General features: G+C 35.3%; 10 protein-coding genes across 10 annotated transcripts; 4 read left to right on the top strand and 6 right to left on the bottom strand.

Annotated features, from left to right (window-relative positions):
* Positions 1–114: 114 nt before the first annotated feature.
* On the bottom strand, positions 115–1139 carry RO3G_14112 (uncharacterized protein; the record flags this gene model as incomplete). Its single annotated transcript, XM_067668696.1, has 3 exons — positions 115–684; positions 733–1056; positions 1101–1139. The coding sequence occupies 3 exons, from the start codon at positions 1137–1139 to the stop codon at positions 115–117; spliced, it is 933 nt and encodes a 310-aa protein (XP_067524797.1).
* A 378-nt stretch (positions 1140–1517) lies between these two features.
* On the bottom strand, positions 1518–2488 carry RO3G_14113 (GPI-anchored wall transfer protein 1; the record flags this gene model as incomplete). Its single annotated transcript, XM_067668697.1, has 3 exons — positions 1518–1560; positions 1664–2199; positions 2255–2488. 3 exons carry the CDS (start codon positions 2486–2488, stop codon positions 1518–1520), a joined length of 813 nt encoding a protein of 270 aa, XP_067524798.1.
* A 414-nt stretch (positions 2489–2902) lies between these two features.
* Positions 2903–3420, top strand: RO3G_14114 (40S ribosomal protein eS25; the record flags this gene model as incomplete). The annotated part of the gene is made up of 3 exons (XM_067668698.1): positions 2903–2905; positions 3053–3341; positions 3395–3420. 3 exons carry the CDS (start codon positions 2903–2905, stop codon positions 3418–3420), a joined length of 318 nt encoding a protein of 105 aa, XP_067524799.1.
* A 469-nt stretch (positions 3421–3889) lies between these two features.
* RO3G_14115 (uncharacterized protein) lies at positions 3890–6362 on the top strand (the record flags this gene model as incomplete). Its single annotated transcript, XM_067668699.1, has 9 exons — positions 3890–3988; positions 4037–4151; positions 4210–4569; positions 4628–4733; positions 4911–4959; positions 5012–5363; positions 5412–5658; positions 5702–5850; positions 5911–6362. The coding sequence occupies 9 exons, from the start codon at positions 3890–3892 to the stop codon at positions 6360–6362; spliced, it is 1929 nt and encodes a 642-aa protein (XP_067524800.1).
* Positions 6363–7048: 686 nt separating this feature from the next.
* On the bottom strand, positions 7049–7686 carry RO3G_14116 (uncharacterized protein; the record flags this gene model as incomplete). Its single annotated transcript, XM_067668700.1, has 3 exons — positions 7049–7288; positions 7341–7516; positions 7563–7686. The coding sequence occupies 3 exons, from the start codon at positions 7684–7686 to the stop codon at positions 7049–7051; spliced, it is 540 nt and encodes a 179-aa protein (XP_067524801.1).
* Positions 7687–8042: 356 nt separating this feature from the next.
* Positions 8043–8570, bottom strand: RO3G_14117 (uncharacterized protein; the record flags this gene model as incomplete). Its single annotated transcript, XM_067668701.1, has 4 exons — positions 8043–8106; positions 8159–8391; positions 8445–8484; positions 8566–8570. The coding sequence occupies 4 exons, from the start codon at positions 8568–8570 to the stop codon at positions 8043–8045; spliced, it is 342 nt and encodes a 113-aa protein (XP_067524802.1).
* A 574-nt stretch (positions 8571–9144) lies between these two features.
* RO3G_14118 (uncharacterized protein) lies at positions 9145–10071 on the bottom strand (the record flags this gene model as incomplete). The annotated part of the gene is made up of 3 exons (XM_067668702.1): positions 9145–9222; positions 9336–9895; positions 9948–10071. 3 exons carry the CDS (start codon positions 10069–10071, stop codon positions 9145–9147), a joined length of 762 nt encoding a protein of 253 aa, XP_067524803.1.
* Positions 10072–12450: 2379 nt separating this feature from the next.
* Positions 12451–14286, top strand: RO3G_14119 (uncharacterized protein; the record flags this gene model as incomplete). The annotated part of the gene is made up of 7 exons (XM_067668703.1): positions 12451–12465; positions 13100–13192; positions 13240–13313; positions 13377–13533; positions 13602–13702; positions 13770–14166; positions 14260–14286. 7 exons carry the CDS (start codon positions 12451–12453, stop codon positions 14284–14286), a joined length of 864 nt encoding a protein of 287 aa, XP_067524804.1.
* A 1228-nt stretch (positions 14287–15514) lies between these two features.
* Positions 15515–15859, top strand: RO3G_14120 (uncharacterized protein; the record flags this gene model as incomplete). Its single annotated transcript, XM_067668704.1, has 2 exons — positions 15515–15625; positions 15770–15859. The coding sequence occupies 2 exons, from the start codon at positions 15515–15517 to the stop codon at positions 15857–15859; spliced, it is 201 nt and encodes a 66-aa protein (XP_067524805.1).
* Positions 15860–20832: 4973 nt separating this feature from the next.
* On the bottom strand, positions 20833–21247 carry RO3G_14121 (uncharacterized protein; the record flags this gene model as incomplete). Its single annotated transcript, XM_067668705.1, has 2 exons — positions 20833–20934; positions 20996–21247. The coding sequence occupies 2 exons, from the start codon at positions 21245–21247 to the stop codon at positions 20833–20835; spliced, it is 354 nt and encodes a 117-aa protein (XP_067524806.1).
* Between the last annotated feature and the right edge of the window lie 616 nt (positions 21248–21863).

The following is a 21863-nucleotide window of genomic DNA, read 5'->3' on the forward strand; positions in this document are numbered from 1 at the left end:
ACAGTTCGAGATGCACTTTTTGTGCTAGAAGAGGAGCATGAAAACAAAAGAGAGTATGCACCTCGTACTTTGCTTAAAACATACACATGCTATTTGAAATAAAAATGAACTCATTTATTCTACCTGTTTACGCACTGACTGTAAAAAAGAAGCGACACTTTCCTCATTGACATCGGGCATATGAATCGTGCTTGGTATCTTGTCATGTTTTAGAGGATGCTGCTTTCTAGCTTGTAGAGCAGCCCTCCTTGCACGTATTTTTTCTGCATTTTTAGCCATCATTTGTTGTCGCTTAGCTGCAGCTGATATAGCTGATTTACGCGCATTTTCTGTTTCGTCTCGAAGCTTATTTAATTTTGCCAATTGTTCTTCACGTTCTTCTTCATCTTTTGAGAATAGATAGAATCCCACACCTTTTGTTCTTATTTCTTTATCTGCATCATAATGTCTAATGTGCGCTCGACTAGCTAATCCATCACCCATTTCATAGTCGGGTCTCAGCATCATATCCTCTCTATTCTCTTCTTCTTGAACGGTCATGTTTGGTAATTGGCTTTGACGCACAGTACGAGTTCTGCCAAATTCATCTTCATATTCCACCCAAGGATCGTCCGCCTCTTCTTTTTCCTGTCGTCGTTTTTTCAATTTTCTTTCTGTTTCTTCTCTAATCTCCTCTAATTGTCGCTATATACAAAGTACATCAATACACACACACACAAACAGGTTCTTTACCTCTTGAAAGTATTTTCTATCAAAATCAATCAGGGGTGCCTTTTCATCATCGTCATCATATTCTTCTTTATATTGACCTGATCGCATCGCTTCATAGATCTTTGCCTTTTTCTCTAATTGTTCTCGACTTCTAGCGAGCACATCACTTTGCACTTCCTCAATTTGTTTATCTTTTGCATTTCTCGCTTCAATCCCCTTATTTTGTTTAGTCCATACCGTCCGTTTTTGTTCTGGCCGCTTGGCTGCGCTTTGTTTGCCGGAACTGGCTCTTGTCTTGTTGAATTTCTCAGTTTGTTGAGCTAATTCAGCTTTTAAATCAACGGCCTAAAAAATGTAAATTGTAATTTTTTGAAAATTGAGGGACTTACAGTTGTGGCACTAATATTGTTGATCACTTTCTTAGACATTTGGCCAAAAAATAAGGGAAAAAAAAAAAAAGATAAAGAGTGACTTTTTATGCAAAAAGAGAACTTATAATTTTATTCTAAAATGAAATCTATTCCACATTATCCAAGGTACACAGGTAACAATTAATAAATAGCATACATTGACTAGCATTGAGCTCCATGTGTTCATATAGAGTGTTCTCATACTTAAATTAATGAGTCCTGTCAGTATATTGGCCTACACACAGATTATAATTAAAAATTACATAGAGCATATAAGTTGTGTTACCAATAGAAATGTAAATAAACCATTGTTATTGATTGCGACTAATAAAGGTGGTGCACTTTTGACAAACTTGATTGCGGTTTTTTCGATAGCAATAAGGTCAAAAAGTAGTATTAAATTAGATGCAACAACCCAAAGTACATAGGGCAGATTGGCCTATACAAGTTTGCGATTAAGCATTTTTTTTAAATGTTTTCTCTTTCGTACCATTCCACGAGACACATCGTATTTTGGAAATAAATAAATCCAGATATTATACGCAAGTAATAATACAACACCAGAAAATGCAATGGATGTTTCTGAACTCATTGGACTTGCGTTTGGTAGCTGAATGGACTTGTTCTGAAAGATAAATTCTCCAGTCTGAAGACCAAATAAAAAAACGGAAAGATAGCCAAAGAAACTACAGATACCTTCCTTGTTGGCACTAATCAAGCCAGTACGTGGTGCATTCATAACCCAATCTTGTAATCCTAGGTATAACACAATTTGATAGATAACAATGACAATAATGGCCAGCACAGCAAACGGCAGCTGCTTTCTCAAAAATCCCAGCAAGGTCATGACGGGTGGTAAGAATCCCAAGGTAAAAAAGAAATTCCAATGTAATCCATACTCTGAATGATGTTCCTGATAATCCACACTTTTTGTCAAGAAGAAGCGTGCAAAACCTAATAAAAGAATAACAAAGCCAGATCGAAATGATTTCAATAAACTAGGCTGCTTATTGTTCATATAAGATCTCGACGAGACTACGCCAGAAGAGAAGACAAACGATCCTACACCCATGTCCATCTAAATGATGACTTGATAAGTCACGCTGTTTTTATCTATTCAACCCGTTTGTTACCAAGGATGTTCCGAATGTTTCTACTTTAGCAAATCGTCTAGGAAAGAATTGAAAGTCAACAGCCAAGATGGCTGCACAAGTCATGATCATGAGTCCAGCACGATAGACTGTCAAGTAAGACTTCTGAGCTTCTTCTTTTTGTGGTCTCTTCAAATTTTGAGGACGCTTGACGATTTGGTGGAATACAAGACCAAGCATTGGGATATAATAGATATAATTGGATGCCCAAGTCATATAGGAGAGTAAGGGTATTACATATATAACAAACTGAGGAAAGAAAGAATCAGGCTTGATTTTCTTGGCATCGACTAGTCTATACCATATAAAATGAGAAAGCTAATAATAATAATAAAAAAGTTAAAAGATGAATAGATTTGATGAAAGAGCTTACAATGAGGGAGTGACACACTAAGGCAACCTCGAGTGTTCCTCCTCCTGTACAGTTGGAAACGTGAGCTTCTTTTGCAAGTTTATATTCCTCATTGCTGATTTCTACCATTAGTACTAAAGCTGCAGTTTCCCCTGTGCTTAAATTACGAGAGAAAGCGACTACATAAGTCGGTGTTTAAAACAAGTATTTCGGAGAGAACGAGAATATATCAAGAGAATAAATGCAAGTAATCTTGAAATCTTCCTCAATACATCCAAATGGTAAGCAAACAGTGACCTATGGATCGAGAGGGCATGAAAGAGGAATGGATGGATGCGTTATTAAAAGAGATGGATGGATGAATTGGGATTATAATATTTTAGAGGGAATTTATAAAAAGACCATTTGTACTTATGACATGTGTATAGGCAAAGAAGGACGTTGCTGCTAAGCCTAGCTCTTCCTCTGGTGGAAAGAAAGCAAAGAAGAAGTGGTCTGCTAAGAAGGTCAAGGACAAGGCCAACAACTTGGTTATTCTCGACAAGCCCACCTATGAACGTTTGTTCAAGGAAGTTCCCACTTACAAGCTCATCTCTCAATCTGTCTTGGTTGACCGTCTTAAGCTTAATGGTTCTTTGGCTCGTATTGCCATCCGTGAACTTGAATCTCAAGGCTTGATTAAGCCTATTTCTCGTCATCATGCTCAAATCATTTACAGTAAGTTGAAATTTAAGAAAAAGTGAACAAGATATGCTGACACCATTAAATAGCCCGTGCCACTGGTGATGATAAATAAGTTGCTTTATACAAAATAAAATAACTTTTGAAGCATCAATCATGTAGATAAATAAGTTGATACAGTTTCAAGTTTCAAATTATTGCATGAAGAGAAATATATTTGTGATTCATTGTTGTGAGAGAAATTGAGCTATATATTGTTTATGCAGAGAGATAAGAAGAAAACAAAAAGAGAAAAGCATTATGTTTAGTTGTTCTCCTTTGAATGTATTTAAGTTTGCGCCTGAAAACCATTAATTTGAAAGGGGGAGATCATTTGTATTTAAATGTAGCTTAAATAAAACAAGAGATAAACAATTCCCTTTTAAATTCTCCTTTACTATCTCGTGTGTACTATAATTGTTTTCGTTTATTTTCCGTATTTTTTTTTTGTTTGTTTATATTCCTTTCTTCTTTTTCATACAAGAATTATGCGAACTTTTATTCAAAGGTTTACATACGATATTGCCTTTTGGTTATTCAATTTAATGTTGAATACCTTCTTTCGAGAAATCAAACCAAGAGGTGCACATAAAATACCAAAGGAAGGTCCAGTCATATTTGTTGCTGCACCACATGTCAACCAAGTAAATATAATAAAATAGAAAGCGTATCATTCTTTTCATACTGTATAGTTTGTTGACCCTATTGTGCTTATGCGGGAGTGTCAAAGAAGAGTTTCCTTTCTGATTGCCGAGAAGTCAATGCACCAAAAGGGCATTGGCACATTTGCTCGAATGCTGAATGCCAGTAAGTGCGCTTTATAATAAATTGTCTTAAAATCATTGTATCACTTATTCTATAAAAGTTCCTGTCATTCGTCCCCAAGATTTAGCAAAAGTAGGAGATGGATTTATTCAATATAAAACATCAGATCCACTACGTATAGTGGGCATAAGTACAAAATTTACTTCCCAACTTAAGCCAAGAGATTCTATTGCTTTACGCGGTCAATTAGTCGAAGTTGTACAGATCATTTCAGATACTGAGCTGACGATCAAAAAAGAGCTAACAAAGGATGAAGAACGTGTCACCTATAAATGTGTACCGCGCATAGAACAAGATGCAGTCTATCAGCATGTTCATAATGAATTAAACAATAGGAAATGCATCACCATTTTCCCTGAAGGAGGTAGTCATGATAGAGCAGAGATGCTTCCTTTAAAAGGTAACCAGTCAAATGCCCTATTGTTTATTTTCCCTGACTTGCCCCAACAAATAAATAGCTGGGGTTACTATGATGGCATTGGGCGCTATGGCCAAGTATCCAGGTCTAGATGTCAAGATTGTTCCATGCGGTAAAATAAGATTTACAAATGATTTACTTTTGAGGTTTATAATTTTTACCGTTTAAGGCTTAAATTATTTCCATGCACACAAGTTTCGTTCGCGTGCAGTGATTGAATTTGGTAATCCGATGACGATACCAGCAGAACTTGTAGAGAAATTTAAAGCTGGAGGAACAGAAAAGAGAGAGGCTTGCTCGACCTTATTAGATAGTATCTACAGTGCTTTAAAAACAGTGACAGTCAATGCTGAAAGCTATGAAACATTAATGGTAAAAAAAAAATATACACACAATTTATTTGCAGCTTCATCTTCCATTCTAGTTGATTCAAGCAGCCAGAAGACTTTATAAACCTGCACACAGAAAGCTACACTTGTCACAAGTAGTTGACCTAAACAGACGCTTTTTAATTGGCTACAATTTTTTTAAAGATGATCCAAAAGTGATCGAACTGCAGCAAAAGGTTTTAGCTTACAACCAATTATTAAAATACCACGGAATCAAGGATCATCAAGTATTAAAGACTCAAAGCAACTATGGACTTAGAATGCTTTATCTTTTAATCAAACGTGTCTTTATCTTGACTTTGTTGGCCCTTTTAGCTTTTCCAGGTGGAATTTTAAATCTTCCTGTCGTCATTGTAGCCACGATAATAAGTGAAAAGAAAGCCAATGGTAAAGCAAACCACAACTAGATGAATGCATATTTATGTAGTTTACTAGATGCACTCAAGAGCTCCACAGTAAAAATTGCAGGAAGAGATGTGTTGGCTACTTGGAAACTCTTGGTGGGCCTTGTGTTAATACCAACTTTCTATGGATTTTACAGTTTCATAGTGTTCCTTGCTATATTTCAAATGGATTTGACACTAAAGTGGAAGCTCTTGTTGCCTGTTGCTACTTGGTGCTTATTACCTTTTGTTTCTTACGCTAGTCTTAGATTTGGTGAGATTGGGAATGATATATTTAGGTAACAAAATTGGAATACAAAAGGAACAAAATAGCTCATGTAGTCATAAAATTAGATCCATCAAACCTACCTGGGTCACTTTATTGGATCCGACTGGCGCAGAGACACTTCGAAAAAATAGAGAAAAACTGTCAAGGGATATAACTGAACTCATTAATGAATATGGACCCAAAGTATTCCCTGACTTTGACGGTATACATTTTTTACTATTGCATGTATATTTTTCCCATAAATTAAGCTCATATTTTATAGCCAACTATATATCTCGTACAACTACAGTACCTAGTCGTACAACAAGCACTTCAAGTCTTTCATGGACCACTAATAAACTACCCAGGATCGCAAGTGGATTTTTCCAACAGCAAGCTATTATGATGAATTGGTTGGATGATAAGACCATCTTTAATTGGGGTAGAATAACAGAGGATGATGCTTTTTCCTTTTGGGATTTTAATCGAAGCCGAAGTGGATCTATCAGCGAAACCGATTCACGATCTCACAGCAGAAGAAGTAGCTTTAGTAGTAGTAGCAATAGCTCTATTGTTGAAGGATTTAAAATAGAAGGATTAACATCGACCCTTAACAACATGCTATATGAGAAGAATAAGGACAATAGGATGACTACTAGACGTATATTTAGAATTGATGATGAATACGAACAAGATTTAGGCAACTTGACTGTATCTGAGCCAGTTGTCATTTAAAAAAAAACAAAACAAAACAAAATAAATGTTATCGTTTGTATATTTAACATTATTCCATTGTGCTAGCTTTATTTGGTATAAAGAAAAGGGGTCAGCGTAACAACAAGAGAACACAATCGAATGAAAGAATTTATAAAAACAACAAGAAGCAACATGAACAAACAAAAGCAACAAGGGGGGGGGATCACAGATCGTTTACAACAGACGATTTCTTTCTTTTCTTTAATACAGCTTGCATTAAAGCTTCAATGAATCTTTGTTCATCGATCAATCGAACATCTTGCTCTAAACTCTTTGTATGACTGACGCTTGTCATTAGTTCCCGCAAACCCCAGGCAGAGACTAGGAACAATTTCCTGGCACTAATCTTATTTTCCCTCAACTGCTTATATACAGTTCTTCTTACTTCTTTTACTAATTCACCTACTGCTCTTGCCCAAACTAAATTGATGTCTGCGCATTTACTTTTATGTCTTTCTACTTTGGATTTCAAAGACTAGGATTTCTATTTTAGTAAATCATCATACGACCAATATTATCTCTTACTTGGTCACATCGATTTCTCACAAACAAGACAGGAATGTGATATTTTTGTGCTTTGGCCGCAATTTCTAGATCTATTGATTGTAACCTTGGTTTGCAAGATGTTACACACATTTCTCCATTTCAGTATTTCCTTTTTTTTTTTAATACCTTTCAGCAGTGACAATAATAAGAGAATCAAAAGCATATAAATGATTATCTTGAAAGTAAGTTTTATCATTACAATACAATGTACCAGCGCCAGGTATGTCCCAAAGCACCATATTCCGAAGATCGGGATGTCTGTAACCTCTTGGTTCAGTTGTGTGTCCACCTGCTTCATTTGTAATCGCCGCATACTTGTCACCATCTTGGTAACCGAGGATTCCATTTACTATAGAGCTCTATTTTTCATGTGAATATAGGTTATAAACATCTGTATTTTACGATGTATACCTTGCCTGTACCAGCCGCACCTACAACAGCTATATTATAATATTTATCACAATCCATACCAATCGCTCTTCTCACTTGTAGTTTCACATCTTCAGGTATCTCTGTTTTTCGTTCAGGTTCTTCAACGAATATAGATTGATACGCTGACCAGAATGCCAAAAAGGGTGAGATAGGCCCTAATTAAATGTCAGTGTACTGTAAACAACCTGACGATCGACTTACATCCTACAACCCCCAATAATCCACCTATTGTACCATCTACTACTTTAACGCCCGTGTATTCACTTTCACTAAATTTGTACGCATTTAATATAGGAAAAGCAACAATCACCATGGGAACTGCCATTGTAGATAAAGTTGCTTTTTTAAATTTCCTTGAAAATTCCTCTACATCGTATAATATTTCTGATTTGTCAGCTAGTGTGATTGAAGCTGCTTGTCCCATCCTTTGAATTACAAAGTATTAAAAAACAAAAAGAAAAGAAATAAAAAATTGTAATTTATAAGAGACACACGAGAGCATATGAAAATATTTATTTTGTTCCACTATAAAAGCACGTTTGTCATGGGAGTCATAACTTCTTGTTATGATTTAAGAATCAGTTACACTGCATCAAAGCCTCTCCTTTTTTTTTGTGAAAAATAAGATTATATTATTATGTTTCCGTATGTATTATATATACAAAAGGATATGGTATATTATTAACGAAACTCAAAACTTCCAAATGCACGTTCTTCTACATGCTCAAGTACCAATTGTTGATACCTAATATTCAGTTATCAGTACATTATGCCTTTCTTCTATAAGGTCAGCTTACCATTCGTGGTTATTAAAGTAAAAATAAAATCCTTTGATTTCATTTGTCGAACGCTGGTAACAAATATAATAAAAACCTGCAAAGCTGGCTCCGTCCACATTGTTCACACGATGATCAGGTACCAAAAATCGTTCTTTCCATCTCATGTATATGAAGTCATTATTATAAGGATCATAAACAAAATCATCATTGTTGAATATGCTGATGTAAGGTTCAAATGATGGAAAACGTCCCTATAATAATCATTAGCATCATAAAAGTACAATAGTCTTTCTTGTCTTCTTACCCAGTGTAAAACGTCAATGGATTGTTGTGCTTGCCATTTTCTAGTTAAAAATGAATACTGAGGACCAATGATTTCTCCTTCAAAAAATGTCTATAAAGGTCATCATTAGTTCATTCGTTACATCATCTTTAGAATTGACTTTACTGTTAATTCTGGACATTCGCTTGTAAGCCCTTCGATGTTAAGGTATCCACTAATTTTACTTGCTGCTAAATCAACATGCTATAATAAGAAAGTTTTGGTTAACAACCACTTTTTCTTTTCTTTTTTTTTTTTTTTTTTTTTTTTTTTACAAAGAACTTGCCTGAATATCAACTACTACATTGTATTTATTTGAGCCACATTTTTGCACTCCTTTGAATTGAGAGCCATCATAAAGTGCACCTAAACGAGTACTCTGTAAACGTTTGGTTGAGATGTCAACCCAAAGATCGTTTTCATGACGAGACAAAAGTGAAGTTTTCTTTATAAAAGTTTTTTCGTCCGTTTTATCTCTTCTTTTCGACTGAAGATGTTTACATGACTGTGTTGCGGTTGACTTTTCGGGTGTGACATTCGTTATTACTGAAACAATAGGCATTGAAAACAAAAAATATGTGTATTTATTAAAAAAGAAGAAAAAAGGAATTAGGAGTGAGACACAAGTGGCTTTTATTGGTGAACGGAAAAAAAAGAAAAAAAAAAAACTTAAAGCAGCACTTCAGGAACATTCACCAATGAAATCCTTCTTAACGATTCCCCACATTTTGTCTTCAATTTCAGCAGCGGCGATGTTTGACTGAAATTGAAATGATGACAAGTCTTTTGTTCGGTTTCTAAACAACCCAATCGTCTTTCGTTCTCTTCTTTTGTCCCAAAGTGTAAGACAAATGATTCTAGACCATATCCTACATGACCAGCAAGTTCCAAAAGATACCTGTGTGTATGCCAGCTAGCACATTCATCTATGTCTTCATAAATCTCAATTGACTTGACTCGTTTCCATAATGCATCCGGTACTTGACTGATCGTCGTCCTTCTTGATCTGATGTAGTTTGATTGTTTTTCTCTCCTCACAGGCAAGCTGATGATGGATTTATAAAATACGATCTTGTCGAGTTGAGTGTTGTGAGCAAGTGCTTCAAACACCTGGCTTGATGGTAAAACATACTGAAGCACGAGCACTTGTAGATGACGGAGGCTTTTTAATAGTGGTGATAGGTAAGCATCCCATACTTTGCCTGCACAGCAAGGACACCTCTGTATTGGATTGTAACCCACCAAGTCGAGTCGTTTGATGTGACAGGTATTGTTGTATTGGACATATCGGCCAAGATGAGTAACAGAGGATGAAAAGAGGTGACTGTCAAACGATGAAAATGATGCGTCATACAAAATGTCAAGTTGCTCTATGTTTGGACAGTGCTTTAGGATTTCAATCGTGCTTGAAACAGATGACTGAATGGTAGAAACTAAATTGGCATATCAATAAATAAAGCATAAATCCTTTGTTTCCCTCTTTACCTTTATCGTTTGCTTCAGATGAAAGAAAGTCAATAGTTAAATGACGAATACGTAAATGAAAAAAGAGATGTGATTGTCTGGATTCACCCAATAATTTTACTAATCTCGATCGAAATGGGTACATCCTTTGTTTGTTGATATGATTCATCAAAGCTGTCCATGGCTCTTTGGTTTCCTCAATCATACATGACGCAATAGTATACCATCTTAAACATACCATAGATACACTGAGTATATCCAATTGCCAACATAAGCAAACGTTTCTGTTGTCTGTATCGTAAGAACAATTGACATGATTGCGTTGTTTAGTATGTATTATTAATTGTTTAAATATTTCACTGATTATTTCTGTAGGAAGATGGATTATAGCGGACATAAATTAATATAAGGAAAAGATAAAGATAATTCATATGCGTATGTATACATGGATGTTTATATGAATGAGGATCTCAAGTCACCTCTAATCATATCACAGGGTCTATCACAAGCTTATTGATATGACCTCTTATGACACTAAATACTAAAAATAAAGAAAAGGTTGAATGATAAAAATATAAGCTTGGCTTGTCTTATTCTTTCATCACTCACACCATTTTCAAAAAATAAAGTCGCATCTTTACAAACTTGATGATACAATGTATACAAAAAGCGACAAGTAAACGCGGCACTTATTCCTAAAAATAGTACACTGTCTTTTTCTTTTTGAATTAACTCTTGTTAGTCTTTGTTTCTGGTTGTAATCAAAAGAACAACTATTGTTAAATCTCAGCCTTAGGATCACTTGATAAAAATAAGTAACTGATGATCAACAGGGGGGGATAGAGTATGTAGGACAGATGCACTGATTTGGAATTATATGCTTTAATCAATATTTTTATTGCAGTGCTCACGGTACCATTCGTGCGAGTTAATGTGTTGCGCACTTGGCAATTTCAACTCGCGTTAATTTAATTGGTTAATCCGCGTATTCAAAGTAGGTCCAATTATGTTACTGAAAGATCCAATTCGTGTGCTTGCTAAAGCTAAATTTGCGACTTTTTTTAATACATCTTTTTCTTTCTTCTTTTTATTTATTAACCAGTGTATTATGACATTTATTTAATTAGTAGAAAAATTATGTTCGGGAATGGTCCAGAAGAGATTGTTGACGAAAATGAAAACGAAGCAGTGGATTGAGAAGAGGAAGCCAACCATCGCGATACAGAAAATTTGAGCAATTTTACTTTAATATTCTGGTAAACAATTAGCATACTTCAATCTGGATGATCCAAAGCTTCCTCAGAAGATGGAAGAGGCGGAGAGATCATCAGCTGCAAATAAAAAAGCAACGAACAAGTATGCAGATCATTCTGACCATCAAAAAACCTTACTCATCCATCACTTGAGGCTTAAACTTTTAAGTGTGATATAAGCGCAGCAAAAAAAGTTGCAGTTAATGTACATACTGGGCATGATTGGACCAAGAGACTTGGAGATGATTCTGATCCAAAAGAAACCAGCATAAAAAAGACAACCTCAAGAGGAACATAAAACACATTTGATAGGATCTTTCGATGGGTATCCTCATGCGCCAGTATCAGACGCAGCCGATGATCTGACCAAAAACTTTGAAGCATTTACTTTGAAGCTGTGATTGGAAAATCTATACCGACAGAATGTAATTTGAGTATTAAAAAGATCACTTACCGTTCAGTTGCAAGAAATTAAAGTGTTAAAATCGAAGAGAGACATGGATGGGTAGAGACTTTAGCAAACACTGTTCACAGCAAACTGTATTTTCATTGACAAGGGTACTTTTGACATTAACACGACACCACCCACGGTTAGATCATTTCGAGGTACCTTAGCCATAGTTACAATGCTTTCAGCAAGGGCAATAAGGCATACCATTCTCTGTGCAACCCCCCTGCTTGGAGTAGTTGTCTTGGAAAGACGTGACCCTTTGACACCCAAAAGAATAAAGATTGTAGAGACTCGAAAGAGAAAGACAGCAGCAGTGAAGAAGATGACAACGGATGGAACCAAATTTGGCCACTATACCAACTTTATCAAAACAAACTATGAATGAAGTGGGTAAGTATCCTCAGCCTAAAGGCTTTTACACGATCTGTGTAATTAACATATCTATGGGAAGCACGATGAATTTACCCGATTGATTGAAAGCAGAGGTTACAGATGTGTCTACTTTCCTCCTTGTTCTCTTGAGCTGAATTCTGTAAAACAGCTCTGGACAATTGTAAAGGGAAAGGCAAAACATAATCAGTTTGGGAATACGGAGGACTTGAAAACCAGAGTTGCTAAAACACGCGATCGCGTTCCTAAAAAACATATGCGTTATATCATCAATGAACTGACAGTTGTTAAATCATAAATAAACAATACGATGAAAAACTGTATAAAAAGGTTTGATTCAAAGTTTTTATTTATTTTTAAAAATGTGTGTCTTTAAATATAAAACTAAAATGAGCAGAGACCTGATCTTATTAATATATTGCTTCTAGACATGAATGGATTCCTTGTAAGTGCTCCCTAACTTTGTGCTGATTGACCAACGGTTGGTGTTGTTATTGTATTGCTGGCTTTCAATCAAGTCAGTGGTCAGATCATATCATAAATCTAATTCCATGTTTGCAAACCATTACATTATTACGGGACCTTATTATTATATCAGCGCAGGCTGATACTTGGACTTAACTGATTGTTTAACCGCATATAATACCGGTGCAAATTGTCTTGTTATAATAAAACTACGCAAGTGAAGTAAAAAAAAATTTGCAAATTGAATTATGGTTTTTGTGTGAAGTGAGAGTGAAAAGTATGATTTGTTGATTAGATTAACGTGAATTGGTACCGTGAGTACTATAACAAAGCCTTACAAGACGATAAGTCTATTCGACTATTTTTTTTTTTGAATTCTTGAAAAGTAGCATAAGGCGTTGGGGTAATACGTAATAAGATCAATTGCAGTCTTGCTCTTTTAAAGCTTGAATTGTTGTTGTTTTTTCTTCGTCTTTTTTTCACTTGAATTAGGTTCAACATTATGTTGTCCATTTGGTCGATTCCAGTATTTTAGTATTGGTCTGTTGCCGTGAAAGTGTTCTTCAGGTTCCCAAGTATTATCTTTCGCATCTTAGCCTTTCTAACGTACCAAGTATAACCAGTTATCGGAAGTGCCTTTGTGGTCAATTACGGTTTCGACAACATATGGTGATAACTTGAGCAAGGCGTACAAGTCTCAAGACGATGTAAGTCCTGGTGTAATTTTCAATTAAATGCTAACATTTGATTGTAGATCATCAGTATATTCAAAGATTTTGTGGAATTTTTGGAAAACCAAGACAATGTCCAAAAATTCCACCCATACAGGTTAAAAAACATACCTAACAAAAGTAATTGACAGAGTGCTAACAAATTTTTATTGACTAATAGCCCAGAGTACCATGGGGTGATTAGATGTGGTAGAGGGGTATCCCCTAAACCAAATTTAAATGAAGAATTGTACGAAAGGCTTCTTCAAGCACACGTAGATACAACGTACAAGTTACCTGCTTATACTGATGATTATATCAGAGGAGTCGTTAATAGCGTAAGTTAGCATATAACAATAATTTCTGAAAGTACCACTCACTTATCTCTTTTAATAACAACGTTTAGGACAATCTTATGCAGTTTAAAAGAAGTATAAGAGCGATTCCAGATGTTGATGATAAAGAAGAAGACATTTTCAATTTTCTTGAAAACATTTTTCGTGGATGGTAATATTCAATTTAACTAAGGAGAGATTTCTAAATAGATTTTAATGTTAATGTTCTCTTATTGTAGCCACAAACTATACTCAACCAGCCAAAAACTGGAATCAAGAGAAACAGCGTTCAACGATCTGTTGATTTTTTCGTTTTTGAAATCAGTTTCAGAAACAATTTCTGAATGCGTAGAAAACTGCAAGGCAGAGTTTGAAGTTGGGGAAACTCCCTTGATTGCAATGAAGAAGCAACTTGATGATACCGATGAAGCTACCCTTTACTATGCGGATGGTATCATCAAGTTGTATGGAGTGAAGGAAGTTGAAGTCCTTCTTTTGGAGACTTCGTCTTTTTTTGGCTGTACCAATAATGCCAAAAAAGTTTTGATCATCATAAGGGGCTCTTTTAGCACATTAGCAATGATTAAGACGATTGCAGATATCTTTTGCTTTGGGCCCCTTGAAACATTTGGAAAGGTCAAAATTTTATTTGTACATGCTGCGGGTATTATGTATACATTTACACATATAATGCATTAGTCTAACAATGTTTTTATTTTATTTTAAAAGGTACAGCCATTTACCTATGGAGCCTAAAATATGTCAAGGATGGCCCAATATACCAACTTTGGTTGGAAGGCTCTCTGGGCATTGAGCCTAAGTTTGAAGATAGGCAAGAGATGTTGCCAAAAATAACCAATTTTTATTGGATGATTAAGGTAAAATACAAATGAATAATTCCAGACAAGCATTTGACAAATAAAAAAAGAAAAAAAAAAAAAAAAAAAAAAAAAAAAAAAAAAAGGTCCGATTACATACGTTTAAACATTTACTTTATTCACAAATAAAATTAAGCCCCAAATGGACGCCTGATGACTTTGTTTTCATCGTTTTCGCCCAGATCAGATCAAAAGGAAAAGGAGAGAGAAAAGGAAACACGTCTACGTAATACTAGTGGGAAGTATTGGGAAGCCATTCGAGGAATCTTTGCCCAACATAGGGTGGCGGTGAAGGCAGAACCTTGTCAAGGCATAGGTAGTCGAGCTCATGAAGAATAGTACAGATAGTAGGCCATCTAAGAAACCAAGGAAGGGCTGCTTGAAAAGAATGTAGTATTCGGTGAGATTATTTGTTCAGAAGGAAGAACAATGGATCGACTATTGTTTTAGGTAATTGTAGTCGATGGTGCATATTGAGACGATGAATAGAATGGGACTTCGCAAGTGTCTGTGAAGGATGGAAAGGGCATGGTCTGGATGTACCACCAGGAATCCATTCAAGACGCCAACGTACACAGCGAATTGGTAGCCATATGATGGGATCTAAAGAAATAATCGGACGACATAGGGGAAGGAGTATAGAGTTACGGGAGGAGCGATTTTGACAGAGATTGTCTTGTTGGAACTGTAATTGGATCTTTTTTAGAGTTTACTTGTCTAAGGATTTAGGGTGATGTAGGAATTTTTTCCATAAAGGTGACTTTGAGAGCGCATACCATTATGAATGACTATTAGAACGACGGATATAGCACAATAAGCGAGAGAGTAGGGTATCATCTGGAAGCGTAAAGGTGCGAAGAAGGAATTAAGATTGAAGGATGTAAGAACGTTCTTGCATGGAAGGTAGTTTTGTAAGGTGAAGCATCACTTTGGTAAAGGACCGAGAAAAGCCACCAAAGGTACGGCGTAGACAAGTGTTCTGTGAATCTTTAAATTTTGTTTGTAAGGGACTACGTAATTTTGGTAATTGTAAGGCCATATTCTAGTTGAGCTCGGATTATTTGCGTATAAAAACGGACGGCAAGGAATGGGCTAAAACCTTTAGGATGAAGACCTATGACCAAAAGCTGATTCATAAATGCAAGCACCTTATTTGTATTAACATTGAGAAGTTTAAACGTATCGAGATATCCACCAAGTCTAAAAGGAGTTCCAAGGTAAGAGAAAGAGGGATGTGATCGAAGCGCATCCCCGTAAAGAGTATATGTCAAAGGTTGGTCAGAAGGATCGAGCATTACGCATTTACTTGGGTTCCATCGGCAGCCAAGGCTATGACTATGATCTTCACACAGCTTTAATAGGTTCACCACTTGATGTTGATCAGCGATGAGGACTACATCATCGGCATACAAAAGATAGGTCATAAAAGGAACAAGTTGAGTTGGAGATAGGTTTTTTTCTAAAAGTTGTGGACGCAGTAGTTTGGGAAAATCATTGATATATAGAGTATAGAAATGATGAAAGAATGGAACCTCGAAGAACACCAGTAACTGGTGAAAACCTAATCGAGGTGGCATTAATTAGTAAGACTTTTATTTGAACCTCATCGAACAAGTTTCGTAGTAAGCATATGAGTGGCGGAGGCGATTTGGTTTCTAGGCTCTTCCATATGTAGTGGCAATCAGTTGTATCGTATGTAGATTTGTTATTCGAAAAGGTAAAGACTAGGGTGATATGGTGGTGGCGGCGAAGGATTGCGCATATCTCGACTAGACATAGGGTTTGATCCAGTAAGCCTCTGGCCTCACGAAAACCACCCTGAGCTAGATCCAAGGTAGGACTACCTCACCTTGAATCCTTAGACAAGTAAACTCTAAAAAAGATCCAATTACAGTTCCAACAAGACAATCTCTGTCAAAATCGCTCCTCCCGTAACTCTATACTCCTTCCCCTATGTCGTCCGATTATTTCTTTAGATCCCATCATATGGCTACCAATTCGCTGTGTACGTTGGCGTCTTGAATGGATTCCTGGTGGTACATCCAGACCATGCCCTTTCCATCCTTCACAGACACTTGCGAAGTCCCATTCTATTCATCGTCTCAATATGCACCATCGACTACAATTACCTAAAACAATAGTCGATCCATTGTTCTTCCTTCTGAACAAATAATCTCACCGAATACTACATTCTTTTCAAGCAGCCCTTCCTTGGTTTCTTAGATGGCCTACTATCTGTACTATTCTTCATGAGCTCGACTACCTATGCCTTGACAAGGTTCTGCCTTCACCGCCACCCTATGTTGGGCAAAGATTCCTCGAATGGCTTCCCAATACTTCCCACTAGTATTACGTAGACGTGTTTCCTTTTCTCTCTCCTTTTCCTTTTGATCTGATCTGGGCGAAAACGATGAAAACAAAGTCATCAGGCGTCCATTTGGGGCTTAATTTTATTTGTGAATAAAGTAAATGTTTAAACGTATGTAATCGTACTTTTTTTTTTTTTTTTTTTTTTTTTTTTTTTTTTTTTTTTTCTTTTTTTTTTGGCCAAAGGCTTGGCGGGAATTATTCATTTGTATTTTACCTTAACCACCCAAAAAAAATTGGTTATTTTTGGAAACATCTCTTGCCTATCTTCAACTTAGGCTCAATGCCCAGAGAGCCTTCCAACCAAAGTTGGTATATTGGGCCATCCTTGACATATTTTAGGCTCCATAGGTAAATGGCTGTACCTTTTAAAATAAAATAAAAACATTGTTAGACTAATGCATTATATGTGTAAATGTATACATAATACCCGCAGCATGTAGTATCGTCAACATAAAAAACCTTTCACATGTTGCTACCTACATATTCTTATAGCATGCACTTACGAATTACATTATTGCCATAATATATTGCTTTGCTCAATATTACATAACAGAGAACTTCACTTGCATTCGTCTTCACAATTGAACACTCATGAATCTGATTCATATTCAATTCAAATCATGTTGGGATACAGCAATTTTGTTGCATAATAACTGAGTTTGTAACAATTTACTGAGATTTGAAAATGTAGTAGGTATGTTTTTGTGAGGCTAGTTTGCGAGGGTGATTCAATTTCCTTCGACTGTCGCCTGATTTCATTTCAGATGTCAGCGAAAGTAACAAGATCCTTATACTCTTCTTTCGAGCCCTCCCATTCCATTTCACCAAATAACCACTTTTGGCTAAATGTTTCGTTGTTGTCGTTGCTGAGATCCATAAATCCGAGACTAAGCATAAGGAGAATCTAGATGAGTGTTCAAAGGAGAGGAAGAAAGAGTTTCATGGCGTTGGATTGCATTAACATCAGAGATCAAACGACAGAGAGTAAACCAGATGAAAGACCAGTAGTACTAGAACACATTCCGCTTAGACGGGTTTTTGGAAGCTTGATAAGAATGTGTGACACTGAATCTTGAATAGAAGAAGAAACAAGTAGCTAGAGATGCATTCTTAGGCAGCGGACAACATGCTGTGTCAGCTACCTTTTGACGAAGAAATTGCAGCCAAAATAAGAGCATACTGACACCATGCATTAAAAAAAAGCATTTTATTATAATAGTTTAACCTTAAAAACTCAATACAGTCTATTAAGTCAAAAAAAAAAAAAAAAAAAAAATAGCGTAAAAACAGGATTAAAAGAAAAGCGTTTTGTTATTTTTTTCTCATATTCTACTTTTGACCAATCTCTGAAAGGGCCAATTAAATGCCAGGGTGAAGAGGAACCTGTTGTTTTAACTGCATCAGTTAATTGGCTATTATGAATACTTAACATTAAAAAAGGAGGTTTCTAGGTGGAGCGACAAGAAACGTTTAAAAAAATGTCCGAGTAGTTTAAATACTCTCCACTGTTCAGTAGTCATTAAACGTATTTTTTTGATTTTCCATCTTCAGTTCTACCCCTTTGAAAAAAATATTCTTGTAGTTCTCTTTTCACCTTTTGACAACAAATTTAACATTGAGGGTATTAACTACACTCTCTTGAACCTAACTTTCTCACAAATATGAATAGAACCATACCCTATCAAAAAAGGAATATGAGCTGAGGATTGTTCAATCCATGATAAGGCCAAAGCAACAACAATTTTGGATTCTATGCCGCCCTATGTTATTATTAATATCCAAGCGACAATACCATTAGTGCCTTCAGATAAAATAAAATTAGGTGAGACTAAAGCAATGGAAACAACTGATACTGTGACAGGCCACCACTTTAATTCCATTCCAAATACTTTGGATATTTTGAATGAATGCGAGAAATTTTAAGGCCGGTACATCGTAATAGATGATGTTCCAATTTATACAGCAGAAGGAATAGAATAACTAACTGTAGGCTATGATTATAAATGTGTTTATCTTTTCATTTTGTTCCTCTGAGGTTAATTCTATTAGGCAGTTTTAGTCTGTAGTTAAAAACAAACTAAAGAGAAAAAGGCCTCTAGAAGTCGAAATACTAACTATCAGATTGTTTGAAGCTTTCAATAAGATCCTTCTTAGCAACTCACAAAGCTGTTGTTATTCAATTTCGAGATTTGGCGAGCGTCTTAATAGAAAGCCTTTTTTAAAAATTGATATACACTGTGTCAAGGAAAACTGTGCAAATTATAAAAGTATACGGATAATTCTGGAAAATAGTGTAGCTTATACGAGCACGGCCAATAACGAGACTGACGATAGGCAATGCAACTGATTGTGATTCATCTCTTTTCCTATATTATTTACTGATTTCCCATCACATATTGCTGCCTTAAAAGTAATATATCACTATGATAAATAGTATAAATGGTTAATGTAAGCAATAAATTCAAAAATGGAAAAGTCAAGTGTTTTGATAGTTGATCAATCCCAGTTTATGAGATCCTTTTTCAATCCTAAATTGAATGATTGAAGACATTTTATTCTAAGAAAAATAAATGATTTAATCCTTTTGCCCCATTGAATAATGACATGGTTCTTTGTTCAAAACTTGTTAATTGTCTTTACTTTCATATTGTCATTGACTCGATAAGAAGGTGATACAAAGAGAGAGAAGGAAATACTAAACTTCCGTTTTTGAAATCATGTTTCTTGTGCAACTGCAATATTTTGATATCAACTTTACATAAATGATACTGAACACTATCAAATGCAAAAAGAACGCCTCACATCTCCCTATCTCTTTCTATCCTTTCTCTTTGTCAATAGACTTTGTTGTTCAATAAACATTACATGAGCTTTTTTAATATAATCTCTAAAAAGAAAATGAAGACGGTTGTTGTCTCTGTTTTTATTTTATTTCCCAATAGAAAGGGTTATTTATTTTCGTTACATATCACAGCTTCTATGTAAGTATTTCTGTATAGAACAAAAAAAGGATTGTAAACTTATAAACATTAGGCCAATTATGTGAGGTGTATGCATGCAAATGTTCAAAATAAAGAGAGACTAGATTCATAGAGTACCTCGAAATATGAAGAGTAAAATAAGAGGCTTGTATAGTTTATATCTCACAGACTTTTTTTTTTATTTCGTGTGATAATTAGAGCATATGATATTGTGCACGGTACAGTGGTCTATCTCAGGGGCATTTCGTTGATAATGTGAGCAGTAGACATCACTACATCAAATTATAAATTCATTCATGAATAGTTGTATTCTTTTGCTTGTATCAATAAAAAAAAAGCTCCCTTTTGCTATGTAGAACCATTGTCCTTTCAAGGGGTATTATTGTTAAGTGAGTTTTTGTTGGGGATGTTGGATAAATAACAAATGAATAGTGCCTCCCCTTCATTTTGTAGGTGCAAGTTTTGTTTATTCTGTGCGGTTTGCAGTCATATGAATATTATAGTTTGGTGTTTAATGAAAAGAATAATGTGTACTCTTGCCAAAAAGCTCCTAAAGAGTTTCTTTCATTTAATGTTTATATAAATGACTACTTGTGATAATAAGAACTTATTTTTCACGTAGAGATGAACGCGTAAAAGTTTTTGAATTGATTAAAATCTACTTTGTTTATAGGATAAAAATAAAACAGTATAGATTAGGAATGTAAGCAGTAATTAATCAGAAGATGAATGGAAGGGGATGTTTCATGTCGCATATATGATTTATTGATTATCACTACTTTATTTGTCACAAAGAATCTTTGTGTATAACAATTATTATTAAAAAGACTTTTTATTTCATTTTTTACTGAAAATGATTTGTGTAGCAATAATAATAGACCATTTGTTTATTTCATTAATAATTTGTACATGCAAGACAAGTTTATTATTTACATTAGGGGATTGTTATTCACTATCTTTCAAACAGTAAAAAGGGGAAAGGAAGGAGAGCGGAAAGAAGAAGAGAAATATTTACATAAAGAGGAGAGGGTATAAACAAATTGAATTGCTTTTTTTTTTGAGGGAAATACTGATTATTCTGGTGTATAAGATGATTGAGATAAGTCAAGTTCCAGCAGATTAGATAATGTTGACTTTAATTCATTTAATGAAATTGGTTTACTGATGCAACCATTCTAAAATAAAACAAAGATTAATGCTATTTATAAAACGATTTTCATGTTTGTGCGTATTTACCATGCCGACTTTGGTATACAATTGGCGCCATTCATCAGAATCATTTGTTGTAACAGCGACAATAAGTATACTGCGATTATGAAGCAAAATATCGGATTCAGTGGTTGATCTGATATGTCGCGTTGTTTCAACACCATTCAGTATAGGCATATCAATGTCCATCAAGACCAAGTCAAATGGACGACACTTTAAGACTTCTAATGCCTTTACACCACTCTTTACTATTTCTATCTGTTTAAATACATCTGACATGTGTGTGGTTAATAAACGAGATAATATTTGAAGGTTGACGCTGTTATCATCTACCAGCAATACGCGGAATTTGGGTGTTTGCGTCGTTTTGTTTAAGCATTTCTTAAATTCAGAAGATGATGGAAGGGATAGTGAGGGCAGTATTAGTGGCACTTGAGGCGTTATAGGAGGTGAGGGTAAGGAAGTTGACAATGAATTTAAAATTATTGTTGATGCTGAGTTTCTGCTGCGAAAAAATGAAAGCGAATATTTCAAAAAACTGGTTGGCCTGCAGGCTGTTTTTTCGGATTCATGTACAAGTAATGTTGGTGTTTTAGGTAGTGAATTATAAGCTGATTCTCTTAATTTTCCTTTGCTCGCGTATGTAAAGTAATCCATCTGTAAAAAAATAAAAAATTTTAAAAAAAAAGACTGAAAAAGAGGGGAACGCCGAGAAGTTCTTTTTAAATGAGAAGAGTGGGTGAAAGTGAGTGAGGTGGTCGGAATAAAACTAAATCAAGGAGTCACAGGAACCGATAAAAATATTTCTGAAGGGGATTGAAATAAAGAAGATTTGATATTCAACCAATTAGGATTCTTGAGTCCCTATATTCATACGTTTATCAAGAAAAAAAAG

This window comes from Rhizopus delemar, genomic scaffold, assembly GCF_000149305.1.
Source record: "Rhizopus delemar RA 99-880 supercont3.13 genomic scaffold, whole genome shotgun sequence".
Classification (NCBI taxonomy): Eukaryota; Fungi; Mucoromycota; class Mucoromycetes; order Mucorales; family Rhizopodaceae; genus Rhizopus; species Rhizopus delemar.